The 18,634-nt window shown below is 35.2% G+C and overlaps 1 protein-coding gene and 1 long non-coding RNA gene across 2 annotated transcripts; one reads left to right on the forward strand and one right to left on the reverse strand.

Annotated features, from left to right (window-relative positions):
* Positions 1 to 6,801: 6,801 nt before the first annotated feature.
* On the reverse strand, positions 6,802 to 7,791 carry LOC138326226 (uncharacterized). The gene has a single exon (XM_069272352.1). The coding sequence runs from the start codon at positions 7,789 to 7,791 to the stop codon at positions 6,802 to 6,804; it is 990 nt and encodes a 329-aa protein (XP_069128453.1).
* A 1,705-nt stretch (positions 7,792 to 9,496) lies between these two features.
* On the forward strand, positions 9,497 to 11,510 carry LOC138325126 (uncharacterized). The gene is made up of 2 exons (XR_011208731.1): positions 9,497 to 10,074; positions 10,666 to 11,510. It is a non-coding gene; the product is annotated as an uncharacterized lncRNA (long non-coding RNA).
* The last annotated feature ends 7,124 nt before the right edge of the window (positions 11,511 to 18,634 follow it).

An 18,634-nucleotide genomic window follows, 5' to 3' on the forward strand; every position in this document is an offset into this window, starting at 1 on the left:
TTTTTTGTCATCAGCAAAAAGGACATGATTTACTACATGGATATCTTCCTGTGATTGTGTGTTATCTATATAACTAGACTTTAGTAGACTTTTTAATAGTTATGACCTCTGACCTCTGTAATCGATCTCGGTAGTGTTTGTAGGACTTTTACCTTCGTCTAGAATTTTATAAATATATATATTTTTTATTTCTGAATACTTTTCAATTTTTCAGACGATACTGACAAAGACTAGTCCGCTAAACCTGCCTATATTATTATAAATTAATATATATATATATTAGGCAATTTTTTAAAGGCCTAATAATAAAGGCAGGTTTAGTTGACTAAACAAAAATAGGGACAGTTAAACATAATAACTACAAAAACGAAAGTGTTTCATTCGTACCAATTTATACACCATCATAATTATACATGTATACCTAAGAGTTTACTGGCATTATTGCATACATTCAAAAATGTCCATATATCCACATTCATTCAGACAAAAGACATTTAGAAAAGGCGGATAAGATATGTTGGTGAAGAACAATGAGTCAAGATGTTGACTATATGTATTTTTAATTAATGTTAGAAAATTTAATATAAAGTATTTGGCCGTCAGGGTTTAAATTGATTTATTATCATTTCTTTAATCTTTGCATAATTTAAAGAGTTAAAATATCAAGTTGAATAAAAGGTTCCCACTTACTCCAACTATTTTGAAATAATTTTGTTTTAAAAATCACTTTGACCAATTTGATATGTAGAATATATTGACATCTGTGAATCATCTCCGCAAAAAAATGTTCAAGGTCCCGAACCCCGTCTTCTAATGATCATAAAAGGCATCAGTTTTTTTTTCAGTGATATTAGAAATTAAACAACATCCACGAGATTGCCTACATTTTAACTTTATTATTTTTATCGGTTTAATTTTCTAATAATTTACCAAATTAATAGAATGTCTATGTCATTTTTTCATTAGCCGATTTTCTTAACACTATTCGTTTTTTGGAAATGTTTACACAATTAAGTAAGATACAATATTTCCAAAACCGCTCGGTCAGATTTCAAATAAAAGCCTTAATAAACAGTATATCAACCAATCTTTCAGTGAGCAAATTTTAAAGAAAATTAACCGAGGGGAAATTTTAGGCCTAACTGTATCGAACCACCTTAAGTAAAATAATTTACATGATTTTCGCACATCCTTTACTTTCAGCGTTGTAAGTTTTTCGTGGTCGCTTGTCGAACAAGTCTCCCTTCTGCTCCACTTCATAAGTCTTTATCTCCACATATCGTTGTTCAACCATTATGACGATTCACTGTTTTCCATGTGCAGTCAATGGAATTCTAAGGAAGATGAAATGCCTTCAGAGTGGAATCCTACCTTGAAACTATCAATAGAAGAATGAATCTTCACACCTAATTTGTCCTCCTGATAAAGGGATTACAGTTATAAAATCTTTGTTGTAAATTTCCGGATCACCCACCACCTAGACATCTTCGAGCACAGCGATGAAAAATAAACTTGGTGAAATACGTCATTAATTTCTAATACAAAAGAAGACTGTTCAAACTACATGGATTAGTCCTCTAAACATGTCTATATTATTAGTTTTGTTTGTTTGTTGTTTTTTCCTAATACATAGGCAAAAAGGTATAACAATATAGGCAAAATTAACAGACTAATCATGGATTAAACCAACATCAATGTTTTACTACACTTGTGAGTATAAGGTATATGTGTTTTATCAGTTGACTGTCACGCTTACCTTACTCACATACCATTGCATAGCAGTACGTGCACACACAAAGGTGTAAAGCATGTTACAACTGGGCCTAGTTTCACGAACATTGCTTGAATTTTGAAATTCGTCAACGTTAGGAAGCATTACAGATTTTAAGGAAGGTTGCTTGCTTAAGATTTTTCCATCATCGGTCCCAGGTGTACGTCGCACTATCAGTTCCTACCCTTGGGACCAAATGCCGCGTTTGCTGTAGTTCTAATTAATATTCATAAAACTGCCCATCGATGAACAATATATGCACTAAAACATGATGACACAGGTAAGTCAACCTCCACGTGTATAGAAACATGTTAGTGCTGTAGCAGACCCCTATTTTGAACTGAGAAACAAATATGTTACAGTATATCAAATATGTATATATAGTAAACAAACGTAAACAATGAACGCAATTAACAAAATTGAAAGTAATCACACATTTAAAGTTATGTAGAAGTTGCGAGTAGTATTAGATAATTACAAAATATCAAGAACGTACATATTTTGTAAAATAGCCCATTTGTTTTTTTCAAAGTAAATTATCCTTTCAAAGTAAACTTACTCTTAATGCAAATTGGATTGAATATCTTCAGATATAAAGATATTCAGCAAAATTTGCAGTAAAATTCGGGTTGTAAAATTTGCACCAAAATTCGGGTCGCAAATTTACTCAGCAATTTTAATTTGACAGGATAATTTACATTGAAAAAATAATGTGATAGGCCTATATCATCTACATTCTTGCAATATACATAAACAAAAAGTACCAAATTATACCCGTAAGTATGTTTTGTGAGACGAAATTTGATTGGATCCATCTAATATTTGGCGGATCAAATCGAATCAGGAGGATTTGATTAATGAATTATTCATGATACCACAGCAAATGTGGCTTATGGTCCCCCTTTTCCGTTTTATTTTTTTCACTTACACAATGGTAATGATAATGTTGGACACGGTTGTCCATTATATTGGTGGGCAATTTTATTAATATGATTTAGAACCGCAGCAAATGCGGCCTATGGTCCCAGCTGTTTCATGCTTTATTTCACGCATGAAACTAACTTATTATTCTTCTTACAAGTAGAAATCATCGGTAGACGACTGTGTTTAAACTTTACAACATGGCTGACTTTATTCAAGTGATGTGTAAACAACGTGTGCGCATTTATACAATTTCCGGTTTACAAAGTAGAAACTAATACTGGGATATTATCCGATAACACACTATTGGACATGTTACATCCTTTCTCCTTTGAGGAAAGAAGTTATTATCCATTACTTTTAGTAATAGTCTATAACTGCGTTAATCAGATATATATATATATTCAAGAACTTCGTATTTATCTGTTTGAAGCGAATAATGATGTATTTTCATTCTGAGTCTCCTAAACATTATTAAAACACATATTTTTTAAAAATCAATGTCTTGTCTTTTTCCTTTCGTATTCAATATTTCACAGTCATTGAATTACGTATATTATATGAACACAATAAATGTCAATGTTAACTCTTGAAACATTATAACTCAATTAACACTTTAACTTCATGTACTGGTATTGTTAGGAGCTTTTCGCAAATACTAATACATGTTTGACTCGAGTCACAGACACCGTCTGTTTATGTACCACACTCTCTTAAAGTTTCGAAACCTAGATGGCAGATTGATTTGCCTTCCTTTGCTTGTCACAATTCGTTTTGGTGAGCTGATTGTTGGTTTGTCCTGCTGTGGTTTCTCGGATGGGACCACAGGCACATTTAACGGTACCACAGGCAGGTCTGACGGTATCACCGGAGTGTCATGTGCCGGAATTATTTCGGGCTCAACAAAGTCTCTCTCCTGGTCGCGAGGGTTAACGTTGGTTTCTCCTTAGACAACCGCAGATGACGACGGTTGCGGCGGTATTTTCTCCCATCGTATGTAGCGACATCATATGACCTGATGTTGACTTTTTCCTGGACGACACCCTTTTACCATTTATTAGGTGCAATCCTAACAATTTTTCATTTTCTAGTCTTGAGCACCTTGATTATAGTATTTTGCCTGGCGTTCCTTAACTCCCTTTAACTATTTTGATACAGTGATAGTTTCAGGGACTTGAGGTCTCAGCAAACTACCTTTCGTCGGGAGTAGTGTCTTTGTTCTCCTGTTCATTAGTCGTTGGACAGGATTAGTCCCCATCTGTTGAGATGGAGTGTTGCGGAAATCTAGCAGTGCTAGATACGGATCAGATTTCGACGATAACGCATGTTGCATAAGACCTTTTGCTGTTTACCGGCTTGTTCCGATTTTCCGTTGCTCTGAGGATACGTAGGCGACGAAGTTACATGTTCGAAACACCAATCCTTTGCAAACTGTCCGAATTCGTCGGAGCTGAATTGCGGACCGTTGTCCGTGACGAGAGTGTCCGGAATTCCGTATCTCGCAAACTGTCCTCGTAGCGCGTGTACCACTGTCGGCGTTCGTGTATCCTCGAGATAGTCGACTTCCCAGTAGTTGGAGTAGTAGTCCACTGTGACGAGATACTCTTTGTTATTGAACGTGAATAAGTCCGATTCTAGTTTAGCCCATGGTCTGTCGGGTATTTAGTGTGACACAAGCGTTTCTTTAGACTGTTTATCGTCAAATGACCGACACACGTCACACCTTTCGATGTAGTCCCGTATCTCTGCGTTCATACCTGGCCGTACACTATTTCCCGCGCTCTGCGTAGGCATCCCTCGATGCCGATATGTGACGAGTGTATTTTCGCTCGCACGTCGGATCGTAGTGAAATCGGGATAACTGCACGCTCGCCTCGGAAGAAGATACCGTTTTGCACAGATAGTTCATCCCGTATGTTGAAATAGTGTTTCGCTTGTTCAGGTACGAGTGTGACCTTTTCGGGCCATCCCTGTAATATTACGTCACGGAGGATTTGTAGGTTTTCGTCGTTTCCCGTCTCCCGTTGTATTTCACGGAGTTTCTCCTCACCGATCGGTAAAAACTGGGTCATGTTTATAGATCCAGCGTCCTTGATAGATGTAAACGCGTTTTCCTCACCTGTTTGTGGCAGGTAGGCTCGGCTGAGTGTGTCTGCAAGGTACATTTCCTTTCCATGATGATACACGATGTCGAAATCGTACGTCTGTAATCGTAGAAGCATGCGTTGTAGTCGCTTCGGAGCACACAAGATGGATTTCTTGATGATCATTTCCAGTGGCTTGTGATCACTTTGTACTGTCACGAATCGTCCGTGCGCATACTGGGGAATTTTTTTAACCCCAAGACGAATGCTATCAGCTCTTTCTCTCGTTTCTACGTCAGTAAGCGTGCGGCTCGCGTAGGCAATAGGTTGACCCTTTTGCATGATCGCTGCACCTAGACCTTTCTCAGACGCATCACACTGTATAGTTAGTTCTTCCTTCGGGTCGTAGTACCTTAGGACAGGTTCAGATTTCACACGATGTTTGATTTCTTTCATTGCTTTCTCATGAACGTCCATCCAACATCATTCAGCGTTCTGAAGAGTCAATATTCGCAACGGTTCACATTTGTCACTCAGGCCGGGCACGAACTTACTTAAGTAGTTCACAAATCCGATAAAGCGACGGACATCGGCGACATCTGTCGGATTAGGCATTTCGGACACAGCCTTCACTTTTTCAGGGTCTGGCTTCAGGCCATCCGCGGTGATTAAGTGACCTATGAATTTCACTTCTCGCTTGCGAAGCTTGAGCTTGTCTTTGGTTAACTTTATGCCTTTTTCACGGCACCGTTCTAGTAAAGCACACGGCTTTTTGTCATGGTCGATAATGGCCTCCGCCTCAGTGTCTCCTCCGTAGATCAATATGTCGTCGACGATACTACGGACGCCGGGTAAGCCTTCGACAGCTTGGTTCTGTCGGCGCTGGAATTCCTCTGGGGCCACGGAGATTCCAAATGGTAAGCGGAGCTAGCGATAACGGCCAAATGGGGAATTAAACGTTGTCAGCATGTGTGATATTATATGGAAAAGTTTAATTTAAAATATATTATTTGTAAACTGTACATGTCTTTAACTCATGTCTGTATATGTAGTCTTAGGGACCTGTCGTCGTGTCGAGTAACATGTTGTCCAGACATCAATGAAAGCTATTTAACCCAACAGTTACACATGACTGTGATTTATCATGTCTGCTAATGGTCAGCATTTTGATGTAACTTAGAATGACTCTGTGATTAACATTGATTTATAGATATTACTCAACACAAACATGTTGGCTTATATAAACGCCATCGAAACCATTTTATAGTGTCTATTCGCCCAGTACTCGACTATGAGTACTGGGCCATACTTTGTCATGCAGAATACAGTACTGAAACCACAACTCAGCATTTGACTTCTACTCAACAATACACCTCATCGACTTTAAAGAAGACACACAGATTTATAAAGAAATAGAATTACTTCACATGGAGCTCTCGTCATCGAGTTCCACGAGCCAAAACCCGTTCCGTGCGTCGACAAAAGAGAATATTTTCGCACGTGCGAGGTCTGATAAGATGTCTTCGATGGTCGGTAGGGGATAGTGGCTTCTATTCAATGCCTGATTGAGATCTTTTGGATCTATACAAATTCTAAGTTTGTCTGGTTTCACAACTGTCATCATACTTGACACCTAGGATGTCGGCTCTGTTACTGGTGTGAGTACCTCTAGAGATTCTAGACGGTCAAATTCTGCTTTCAGACGGTTTCATAATGCGAGTGCTGATTTTCGAAAAGGGTGTACCTTAGGTGTTACTGTCGGATCAACAACTAAATGGAATTTTCCTTCGAATTTCCCTAGTCCTTCGAACGCATCGGCGTATGTTTTTGTAATGTCATCATACGAGAGAGACGGTTTCGGAGTGTCTGTGATAGACAGGATGTTTACGTATTGAACCTTCACGAGCTCCATTTCCTGTAGTAACTTATTTCCGAGTAGTGGTGTTACACATTTGTCGAGTACAACAAAGTCTGACTTGTATTTCTTGTCATTTTTCGGATTAGTGATTTCGATTTCACATTTTCCTAATGGCGTGATTTTGTTTTATTGTATATTTTGAGCACACTCGACGTCGGTTTAAGTTGAACATCTTTTGGAACAAGTTCTCGCGAGATTACATTACAAGTAGCACCTGTGTCTAATTGGAATAGTGTGCAGTTTTCACCAATGTCTATTGCTGCTCGTATGTCTTTGGACACATTTACCGTGTAAACGTTGTGTTCTGTGACAGCGTTGAGCTGGAAATCATCACCATATTCCTCAACATATCTCACCTTTTGTTTACCCTTTTTCTGTAGGTACTTTTTCTTTTTGGACTTTTGTTTTCGGAGTTCATCACATTTTGATTCAAAGTGATTTTCTTCGTTACGCTTTCTGCATGTTTCTGTAAATGCTGGACATTTCTCTCTCTTATGTTCATGTTCATATCCACAAAATTTACATGGAAGTTTTCCCTGACTAGTATTATTAGTACCGGTGAACTTTGGTTTCGGTTTCACTTTAATTTTGTGTTCGGTCACAGCTGCGCCGGCATTATCTAGGGTATTTACACTTCGCTTTGTCAGTTCACTTGTCCTACACAACTCTTTGGCTTTGCCTAGTGTCAAATCGCTTATTCGAAGAAGTCGTTCGCATAACTGTGGATCGTTTATACCACACACAATTTTGTCTCGGACGAGCGAATCGGTTAACTCCCCAAAATTACATGATTTAGACAGAGTCTTTATGTCCATTATGAGTTTGTCCATCGTTTCATCACCCTGCTGAATGCGCATATTAAACTTGAATTTTTTTACGGTCTCGTTTTTCTTTGGTTTATAGAAACTTTCAAACTTTGTTAGGGCATCATTCATAGTTCTATCCTTTTCCTCTTTATCCCATTTTATATTGTTATAGATCTCCCTCCCATCGGAACCAATGAGGTATTTGAACATTTTGAGTTTTTCAGTCTCTTCCGTTTCTTTGAGGGTAAGGTCAGAAAACAACTCACTCCTCTTTCCACTTTGTCCAATCATCTGCGATTGTTTTGGACGAAAAGTTTATTTTATTTGGTGGGGGAATCCTTTCAAGAGCCATTCTTATGTTGTTTTAATGTCTTTGTGACTATTTTGGACTTCAGTTTGGCTATTCTCGGGCCAAAACTGTTATTTTACCTGACCACGTTGTCGAACAACTGCAACAGCTCGTAGTAAAAATTGTCTATTTACGACGATTTTTTCCTTACAAAACGTTCGCGTTCGTTTCAGACTTACTGACACCATGTTTCATGCTTTAGTTCACACATGAAATTAACTTATCATTCTTCATAAAAGTAGAAATCATCGGTAGACCAGTGTTTAAACTTTACAACATGGCTGACTTTATTCAAGTGATGCGTAAACAACGTGTGCGCATTTAACACCTGTTTACACAAGACACTTCCGGAATTACTTTGTTTACAAATGGCAAGCGAGCAATGACTTAATATATTTAAGCTTTACATCAATGTACCTATCAGTTAGGGATCTCTACGTACAATTTTTAAAAAGTTGAGCTTATTGAACTGTGTGAGGCAGTGAAATCACCCGATCTATTATAACATTAGATCTAGATTTTACATCTCGATCACCAACATTTATCTTGTATGATATTTTTGACTACCGTTTATACACAATCGTCTGATTACTGACAAAATGAGACTCGGAGCATATAGGAGTTGTGAGGTCTGCCGATTATTTGTTGACAGCCGGCATGCTAAAAGTTTGATCTTCAACATATACTGGCAACATTTGTATAATGTTCCTGGCTAAGGCGATATCAGATCTTCATGAACTGGAAATATTGCCATTTATGGTTTTCCATAAAGAAATCCACGGGAGAGGTCATGTCAGCCAACTGCATTTTTATTGACAGGTTAGTAAAAATGTAGACCAAAATAAAAAAAATATTTCGATTATCTGATAAAAACAATCATGTCGTTTTATAAACAGTAATAAAGTATATGTTTAAGAAATCATTTGCAAAGTCAAAATATATGTTTATTAAATTATCAGCTTGGAAAAAAGCTCCTTAAACATAATAATTTCCTCAGGATGACTTTTGAAACCAGGCTGGAGCCTCTATTGCAGCCCCTTTTGTTGTATAACTTTTCCTAGCCCGAGATACTCTGGCCCTGACACCAGACTTAGACATTATGGCAGATAGACGTCTGGTTTTGGGCCAGAGCGCAGTAGTACACGAAAACCTGGAATAAGCCGACACCGTTTGGTATCGGGCCAGGTACTCTCCGATTCAGACTACTTACAAAATATTACCACCGACAATCGCCACTTACCTTGGTCTTTTCAACAAATGAATAATTAACTACTCATAGCCATCCATTTCAACACGCATGCATGTTCTATTGTGTCAACACAGTAGTTTTCTTTTCCGCAACTTTAAATTTCCCTCGTCGTCGTCGCCATTTTCTCGTAGTATGCAAATCATCTTTGATCTCGACGGATTGCTATATTTGGGTAGATATGATATTCATTTGTTGAATAGACTAAGGTTAGTGGTGATTCTCGGTGGTCAGTCTGAATCGGAGAGTACCTGGCTCGATACCAAACGGTGTAGGCTTATTCCAGGTTTTCGAGTACTACTGCGCTCTGGCCCTAAACCAGACATCTATCTGTCATAATGTCTAAGTCTGGTGTCAGGGCCAGAGTATCTCGGGCTAAACTTTTTCCCAGTTGGGAGGTGTGGTGGTATAGTCATATGGAATTAGGTATTGATTGTGCAGACAACAATAGCAAAATAAATTATTGGTATATATTTCTTTTTGTGTTAGTTAGATGTAATATAAATACACATTTAATCTTAATTTTTTGTCCAAATGATAATAATTATTTACGCTCTGTCGGCGATGAAGCATCTTTAGTAATCAAACTTCATTTTCACTAGATTTTTTTTTTATATAGGTCATTGGTTGAAAGTACACATACAAATTTACAACAAGTATATAGCTGAAATGGATTAAATTACATTACTACTGTACTAACTTGTACTATAAATATATCTGTATTTTTCTTGGGTTTTTTTCAATATAAGAAAATGCATTACAGATGCATTTGGAACTGAAAAAAACCATAAACCTGTAGAAAATGTATGCATAAGGTATGTGCTGAACTTATATTTATCATACTTTACAGGTATTCTAGCTGTATTGAATGATCTGATCATCATGGGGTGAGAAAGAATACTTTGGACACCTACGATCCATGTCTTGCCTGTGACAGAGAATCTTTGGACATAAAAACTTCACTGCGAAACTGAAACAGGTACAACGGCGGTATATGCAGGATTTTTTTTTTATGCTAATAAATGCTAAGAAACAAGTTGCTAATTTTTCAATATTTGTTTTACTAAGGTTTGGATTAATCAATCAAACCAAAAGATTTGGTAACCTTATATGAAATCTTTTCATTATCAATGGGGAGGAGGGGGGTTGGGTGCAGTGGTCGAGTGGTTTATGTCTCGACATACTACTACAAGCCCTCTACCTCTGGTTTGCAAGCTAGAATCCCATGTGGAGCAATTGGTAGGAACTGACCACTTATCAGTGGCTTTCCTCCACAAATAAACCTGACATGTCGTTACATGACCTTGGTTATTAATATGGTGTCAAACTAATAAAAACCAACTGTGAAGGAATCACATGATCAAATCTATAAATCTACTAACATGTTGTTTCATGGAAATTAAAGTGCTCTTATAGATAATTTATATATGTAATGTAAAACTAGCTATTCCTTACTGTATTGCAGTAAGTGTTGTTCCTACAAAAAATGTTTGTATGAAAATGTGTTAAGTAGTGAATGTACAGATCTAGAAGGACAGCCTAAAATCAAGTTATTTTATTCATATTTCAGCTGCATCCAGACACTCAGAAAATGGATATATTGTATGAGAATATGGATGAATCATTTGAACAGTCACAGAGGAATTAGACCACTTCATGTCTTGCCTATTCAATTGACAATCAGATTAAGAACATGAGTGATTTTAATTCAACCTTAGAACAATTGATAGAGAATCTTGGAAATTATGCACCAAAAATTGTTGAGGATATCGAGACCAGCCCCTGTGGGAAGTCTGGAAATTAAGTCTGGAAGATGATGCAATATGGCCGACTGACAGCTTTTAACTTCCACAAGATTTGTGAAGCAATAGATTGTCATCACTGTCCACAATCATTGCTGGAATCTATCATAGCAAAGTATGAACCAGGTGTCTCTGCATTTCAATGGGAAAGAAGGAAAAAAGTACCTAGTTCTTCAGGACCTGTATATAAAATCATGTAGGTCTATTAAAAATAGTGCATATAGAGCAAAAAGGTCTATATCTGATGTGAACTTCCATATATATTGGTTACAGTGTAGATGGGATTTCCTCATGTAAACAACACAGAAAGAAAATGATTGAGATAAAATGTCCATACTCATTGAAACGTATGTAATCAAAAGAGGTTTCATTGCATAAAATCGCATTAATAAGTTAACAATAAATCAATTATTTCTGAGAAATCTGAATATTACCGTCATATGACCATGATATTTATAATACACCCAAACAGGGATATACTCATTGGATTTGATAGATCATTACCTTTTTTCAATAGCATTTATTTAAACATTTAGTGTATGCTGTTACAAATAAGCAATAAAGCACACACTTTTTATACAAATAAGTGAATAAAATGACAAATTTATTACAATTGAGTGATTTTTTATTTTTCCATGAATTGCTTCTCAAGATTGCACAAGACGTATTGCACCGCAAATTCAATTAGTTTGGTCCAAAACTGGCTTTACTTTAAAGGGTACAGCTCCTTCAAAATGTGAAAGTATTGAGATGTCACATTGTCTTTTCAACATGTACTGGATTCTAGCTTGGGCAATTTGTCATGTCTAAGTAACAATAGCACTAGAAAGTTATTTATTCAATATAAATTGTAAATGGTACTATTTAAATGACAACCACTAGCTAGAACCACAGAAGGATAAGGATGTAGACTTGGCATTTTGCTTGATTCTTAAAATATATTTTCGGACTGAAGAAGGCCCTATAGTGGCTGAATATATATTCCATAGAAATGATTTTGATTTTACTTTGAATTTATTTATTTTGACCTTTTATTTCGGATTATTAATATACTAGCTTTATACCGTTTTTCCTCATTATGCTTAAAATATATATACAGTAGTTTGACATGTTATAATATCTAGCACAAATGTATATTTATCACATAACTAATCAACTGGCCCGTTTAGCAATGCCATTAATATCACAACACATCTGTAAATTAAAAATACTATTGAGACATCATAGGTACAAATAATGACGTCATGATCAAAATATGATGTCACACAAGTGTCTCTGTTGACAAAAATGTCAACTCCAAGCTTGATTCCACCACTCTTGAAATGGAAAGTTGATAAGTTCTATCTAGATTTCCATAACACAATTGTACTGATCTGATATAGAATTGAATAGAATCTTACACTCATGGCTTGATAATATTAAATTTATTAATCTCCTTAAACGCTTTGATATGCCACTTTCCACAGTGTTCATAGACACTCAATCATGTCCAGAGAAGGGCATCAAAACTTATTCCGGGACTCAAAAACCTAACATACGAGGAACGCTTAGAAAGACTAAATCTTCCAACTTTACAACATCGGAGAACTAGAGGGGACATTATAACTGTTTTTAAAATAGTTAAAAACATATATGATCATAGAGTCACTGAGAACTTTTTCCAAATGGACAGTACAGGCAAGAGAGGTCACTCTGAGAAAATTTTTAAGAAACGTTGCAATTTAGAATTAAGAAAGAATTTCTTCAGTAACAGAATAGTAGACATATGGAATAATTTGCCGCAACATATTATAGATGCAGATACTGTATACAACTTTGAAGTAATGTTAGATAAACACTGGAAAAATATTTGTTTTAAAATCTAATAGTCTATATTGTAGGATCATAGCCATTGATATACTGGAATTTATTTACTTATTTTATGAATGCATATTGTTGATATGGATATAGAGGCTTCCAGCCTGCATCCATCAATTGTCCTAATAAATCCTAATAAAAAAAATGTAAGTCTGATTAAGATCCTCTATCTATCATACATAAAACATTGTTATATATGTTATTGAGATATCATAAGGTACTCTAAAAGAGATTAAAATAAATGCTGCAGATATTACGATGCCTTAATTCAATATGAGAGTTACTAAACCCCTGTCATAGCTACATTTGTACGTGTAAGAGCTTAGGCCTACATGTCCATGCATATGTAGATCTATGGTATAAGTTGATGATGTCTTGTTTAGGTCTCCGTTTTGCTGCTTTTATTGCAATACATGATGTTCAACATGCAGGTTGGGTATCTGGGTGTTTTGTGGTCCTAGTTCTCCTCGCAACATAATGTTTTTTAACATATTTGTGTCGCTTTATTTACACTTTACATCGTTCAAACTGCCGATTTGTCGTAGGGAAATTAATCAACGTGACCCTGTGGATTTATTCTTTGCTACTAAACATGGATTCACTATTGCAGATGCCCCAACAAATGTGTTTTACCCTATTTTTACTTCATTTCAGGCCAGGTTTCGGATTGTCTGCATGTAGTGAAAACCTACTTTCGCTTCGCGTATGTCTGGCATATCGCTTATGTCATTGAAGAAAATAGGCGCGCCGCTTAAGACTCGTACAATTGGAAAATCGACTATTGGTCCCTATGTATCGTAGTGGAGCACTGCCTCCGAAAATCACTCGGGCACAGTTTTTCATACTTTTTTGAAGGTTTTGAAGTAATAGGGAACAATTGTAGCTCTAAAGAAGACACCATTTTCAGTCTAAAAGTCTTTTTAGCTACAATATTGCAGCTAGGGTCCGCCTATTGAAGGTTTTTACGGTAAAACTTGGTTTTACCAGTATTGGTATCGCAATTCCGGAACTAGCTTTTTACCCCCCCGGCTGGTGTCGTGAAGAATAAACTGAATAACCACACATTTGTGGTATATGTAGTTGTAATTTGCACCCAGATACAATATAAACTAGTTTAGAATCATTCTGTAAACTTATTCAGCAGCATCAATATCATTTTAAGTAGATTGCGAAGAAAAAAAGAAAATATAGTGAACTGCATTTCATTAGTAACTTAATAATATTCCCGAGGCGATCAACAGGTACAAGTGGTGTCGTGGTAAGTCCTGAGCTTTCTAAGCTAACGGCCCGGGTTCAACCCTTATCGTCGGCAGGTTAATTTTTTTTTTTTTTTTATTTCATATTTTTATTTGTAGTTAATTCACCATGCTTGAAAATATTCTTTATTTTGTCTTTATATTTATTTTTGTTTTATTTTATTTTTATTTTCCAAAAGTTTATTCCAAACATAGACATGTATAGCATATACACTAAATTACGAACATCCCACTATTACGGCCACTTATTTTCAGTTCCGATTTTTTTTTTCTCTTCAGAAATACAATCACACCGCTATTCCGTTTTACGACCAATTTTAATAGTCCCAACGACCACTAAATTAACACTAATTGACCATTTGATTATGACCACAGGCACATGTGACTTCACACCTCGCTGTGCCTCACCTTCCCGCACGCAGCAACCCGTGAACAACTGCCCGCAGGTACATCAGTCAGTCTTTTGTTTCCGTCGACCTAATTTATCAGATTATCTACCTGTACTAGGAGAGTGTTAATCGCCATCATTTGCATACTTGTGACTGGCAGTTGACGTGATCGAAACCACAAGTAATGCAACATTCTTTCGATAGCTCTGGTGGCGAGATCGAACGATTTAGGCAGTTCTTTCTCATACGTGTAACGCCAATGGAATTAAAATTCTTTAATGTATTAGATATATTGATCTTATTTCAGATATTTATGAAGTACCGTACGTCAATCATCTCATTTCAATAGATGTGTCATCTATTTTGTTGCGGTAAACAATCGGTGTTTTGCATTAGTTAAAAGTACGCTTGACTATTGCACAGTAGTCTTTCAAACACTTTACCGATTGTGATCGTAAGTTATTATTTGACCAATCATTGCACATGGCGGGGTAATTAAAATCGATTTACGTAAATATTAATAATAATTTACACAGATCAATACCAATTTTAAAACACATAGATTCTCATTTACCTCAGGTGATACTATGTGATAATTAAACCAGAGACATAGATAATTTAATAACTATCTAAATCTCTGATTAAACTAACGATATGTATTTGAATTATAATTAAAACATAATAGAAAGTAATGTCTAGAAAAAGTATTTTCATTTAGATTGTCAACAATTACTTCAGTGAAATTCAGTTTAAGATTTAAGTAAGCACACACCATTAACTTAATTTAATGAAAAAAATATGTCTATGCTCTAGAAATAAATGGTATAGTCATTATATGTCCCTAATTTATCAATCTTTAAAAAATATTTGTAAATTATTGGTTTTGATTAGATACGCATGCATTAAAATATGATATGATTAAGATTCTAATGGCCGACAAAACTAATTGATCAAATATAGTAATTTGCAAATTTATCTTAACCAAAATATATCAAACTGGTTTTTTTCCCGACACGTACATGTACATACTCAGCATGCTATGTTATGTTTCTTATGTTTTTTATATAAATGTAATGTATATGTCATGTCAAGTTTATGTTGATGTCCCATGTATTTGTAAATGTGTTAAATGCAAAAAATTGAACAAAAAAATAAAAAATATATATATATATAATATACATTCATATATACATGTATATTGCATTTTTCATAAAATTTCAATTTTGAAACAAAAATACAGTACATATATTATGTACCGGTCAGCTAGGATACAGAGTTTCTGTTCTTGATCGTCATGATCATAGAAGAAACCTGGTCCACCTCAGAATTAAGACCACCTCGCTATTAAGACCACTTTTACTCGGACCACTGGGTGGTTTTAATAAATAGGTTTTAATGTAAATACTGTTATACATATTCTCAACACATGTTATATAATGTTTCTGACGTCCCTTGCTCATACACATTTTCATTTACAGCGGTTCGGAGCGGTAGGGAGCTGGGTTTTCGAGAAAAAATATTTCAAAGATTAAAGGATATAGATAACCACCCCATATATACATCTCTTCGTATCTGTAGCAGTGTGCAGCCAAGCGTGAAGGTGTGATACATTGATCATGACCACATCAAGTTTCTTTATTAGTTCTCTTTGACAAATACATTGTATAGAGAAACATATAATATATAAATATCAATTTCAAAAATTTGACAAGTAGAAAATATGTACATATAAGGAAGGACAAATCATAAATTCTTTTGGAAAAATCAAAACAATAAGCAGTGATCTAGAGTTGGCTGTTTTATTGTTTAGAGGATTAAGTGTCATTTTATAACGAAATCTTATCGTTTGGTTGTTTATGCAAATGAAATGAAAATTCGGAGGTGTTTAAAATATAAATGAAATTGTAATACATGTACGTACTATTCTGTACTAGGCAAATGTACTTATATAATTTGTAACACAATGTTTTTTCAGAGTAGATTATCATGTCAAAGTAAAATTGCTGAGTGAATCTGCTATAATATATATTGAAACCGCTGAAGCTTATAATTTTCGTTACTGTAAAGGAAATTTTAGAAATATCAACCCATTTCAAATGATTCGACTGAACTAATTAAGTCTTCCCATCTTCTCCTCCCGGTAGGAGTATGTTATTTTTTCATTACATTGTACAGATCAATATGAAATATTTAATGTAAGTAGGAAACAAATTTGACATATTTCAGAGTCAGCCTAATTCAGGTATTCTCTGATAGCAGATACTAAAACCGTGATATTCCACAAAATTAGTACTAATCTGATAGATTTGTATCAATTCATCAAAACAGTAAAAAGTAAGCGTGTCACTATCCTTCATTAATTCATATACTACAATTATGTTTTTCTTGAACCAAGCCTTATAAGAACAGTTTTTCTACCAATATTCATATTTCAAAGTAAATTATCATGTTCAAGCCTTATGAAAACAGTTTTGGAACCAATAGTCAAATTTCAAAGTAAATTATCATGTCAAAGTAAAATTTCTGAGTGAATTTGCAATCCGAATTTTGGACCTATCCTTGCTCCAAATTTTGCTGAACAACTTTCCATAATGTTTAATAAGAAGATATTTACAAATTGTAGTTAGAAAAGGACACTGATGACAATATCTGTCATTTAGGTAACTCGTGCCGTTACCGTTTGTTAGAATATATGTTGTAATGTACTACAAACTTGATAGACATAGAGAAAAAATATTAACATGTTTTGACAAAAAACATCCTTCGTGCCATTTACATGTCGTTTAGTTAATTAACTCAGGTTATTTAGTTCTTCAGTTAATATATATACATTCATGTACTTGAAACTTGATATAGCATATACCGGTAAACAGCTGATAGCTGACAGAGATTTTTTTTTTCTCTCTTTCTCTCTCTTTCCCCTCTTTCTCCCTGATATGTTGCCAAAGTAGTATTCGTGAAGTTATGAAGCATGAAAGTCATCCTTTATGACAATATACGTTAGTTATATATGTTACACGGTCTGACAACCATTAAATTTTGTACTTATAGATAGTATGGTGTTCTTAAACTTGCTAGATACATTTTTGTTAAAAAGGAAATCCTTGATGTCATTCATATTAGTCATTAAAGGTCAAATACGTGTACGGTATCGCTTAAACATTATATGAGATTTTATATAATATAACCAGTAAGTTTTTTCTTGATATCTGAAGAATGCCTGTTTAGTATTTAACAAAAAAAAAATCAATTTAATTTGACATTACAAGTCACCATAATGCTGAAACTTTTCTTTATATAAACTTGACAACATAAATACTTCCTCTTTGATTGAAGGTTCTGCACTGAAATGCATTATGTGTATTTAGAATAACTGGACCTGTACAAAATGTGAGAAAATAAATCAATGTGATAAATTATTACGACCAAATAAAAAACAATTATTTGTATTAGTTTTTCAGCCTTAGTTTAAGTCCTGTTTTCTTTGGATCGTTTTCCAATTTGCAGTTATACTGATAATATAACCATTGACTTATCAATCTTTAACACTCGAATCAACTCCTATCATCCAGAAGTTTTACCGCAGCAGTACTTTCAGTACTTTGATTATAGGACTAATGAAAGTGTATGTGAACTTTTTTAACGATATAAGCTTTTACTTTTATACATTATCTGTCAGATTAGATAATTTATTTTCCCTAACTTACACAATCTTCATAATTCGTGTATTGGACAATGAAAGAAAAGAAGGTTAGTGGTCTTGTCTATGGCCATAAGGTGCCAGGAGCCATTGCTATCATCCTGTTTTCTAATAGGGAGCCTTTTGTCATGTGCATTAATTTTTTTAACATCGTTTGCCTATCTTATAACATTATCGTTAAGATATTTTTTTATTGAAACAAAAAAGGAAGGCATCTGGCCATGGGGTGCACCCAGACCCTAGAAGCTCTCATTTTCTGTCGCATTCCACTTTTTTCTTTACACACATTTTCTTAGGACAAATAAAGGCTTCTAGAAGCATTCGGCGTCAGTAGTGATCTTGTAACTGGCGTTTTGAAAGTATGCACACATTTGTGAATTGATAGTCGGATTTAATACAGGACTTTAATGCTGATTCAAAAATGTGTAATATATCATTTACAACCTGGAAAACGAAGGGAATGATATATAGTCAACCAGCGAATACTCATGGCCAGCTACAATTCTTTCCACCCACCCCCTGCCCCTTTTCTTTT

Source organism: Argopecten irradians, chromosome 6 (assembly GCF_041381155.1).
Source record: "Argopecten irradians isolate NY chromosome 6, Ai_NY, whole genome shotgun sequence".
Lineage (NCBI taxonomy): Eukaryota > Metazoa > Mollusca > Bivalvia > Pectinida > Pectinidae > Argopecten > Argopecten irradians.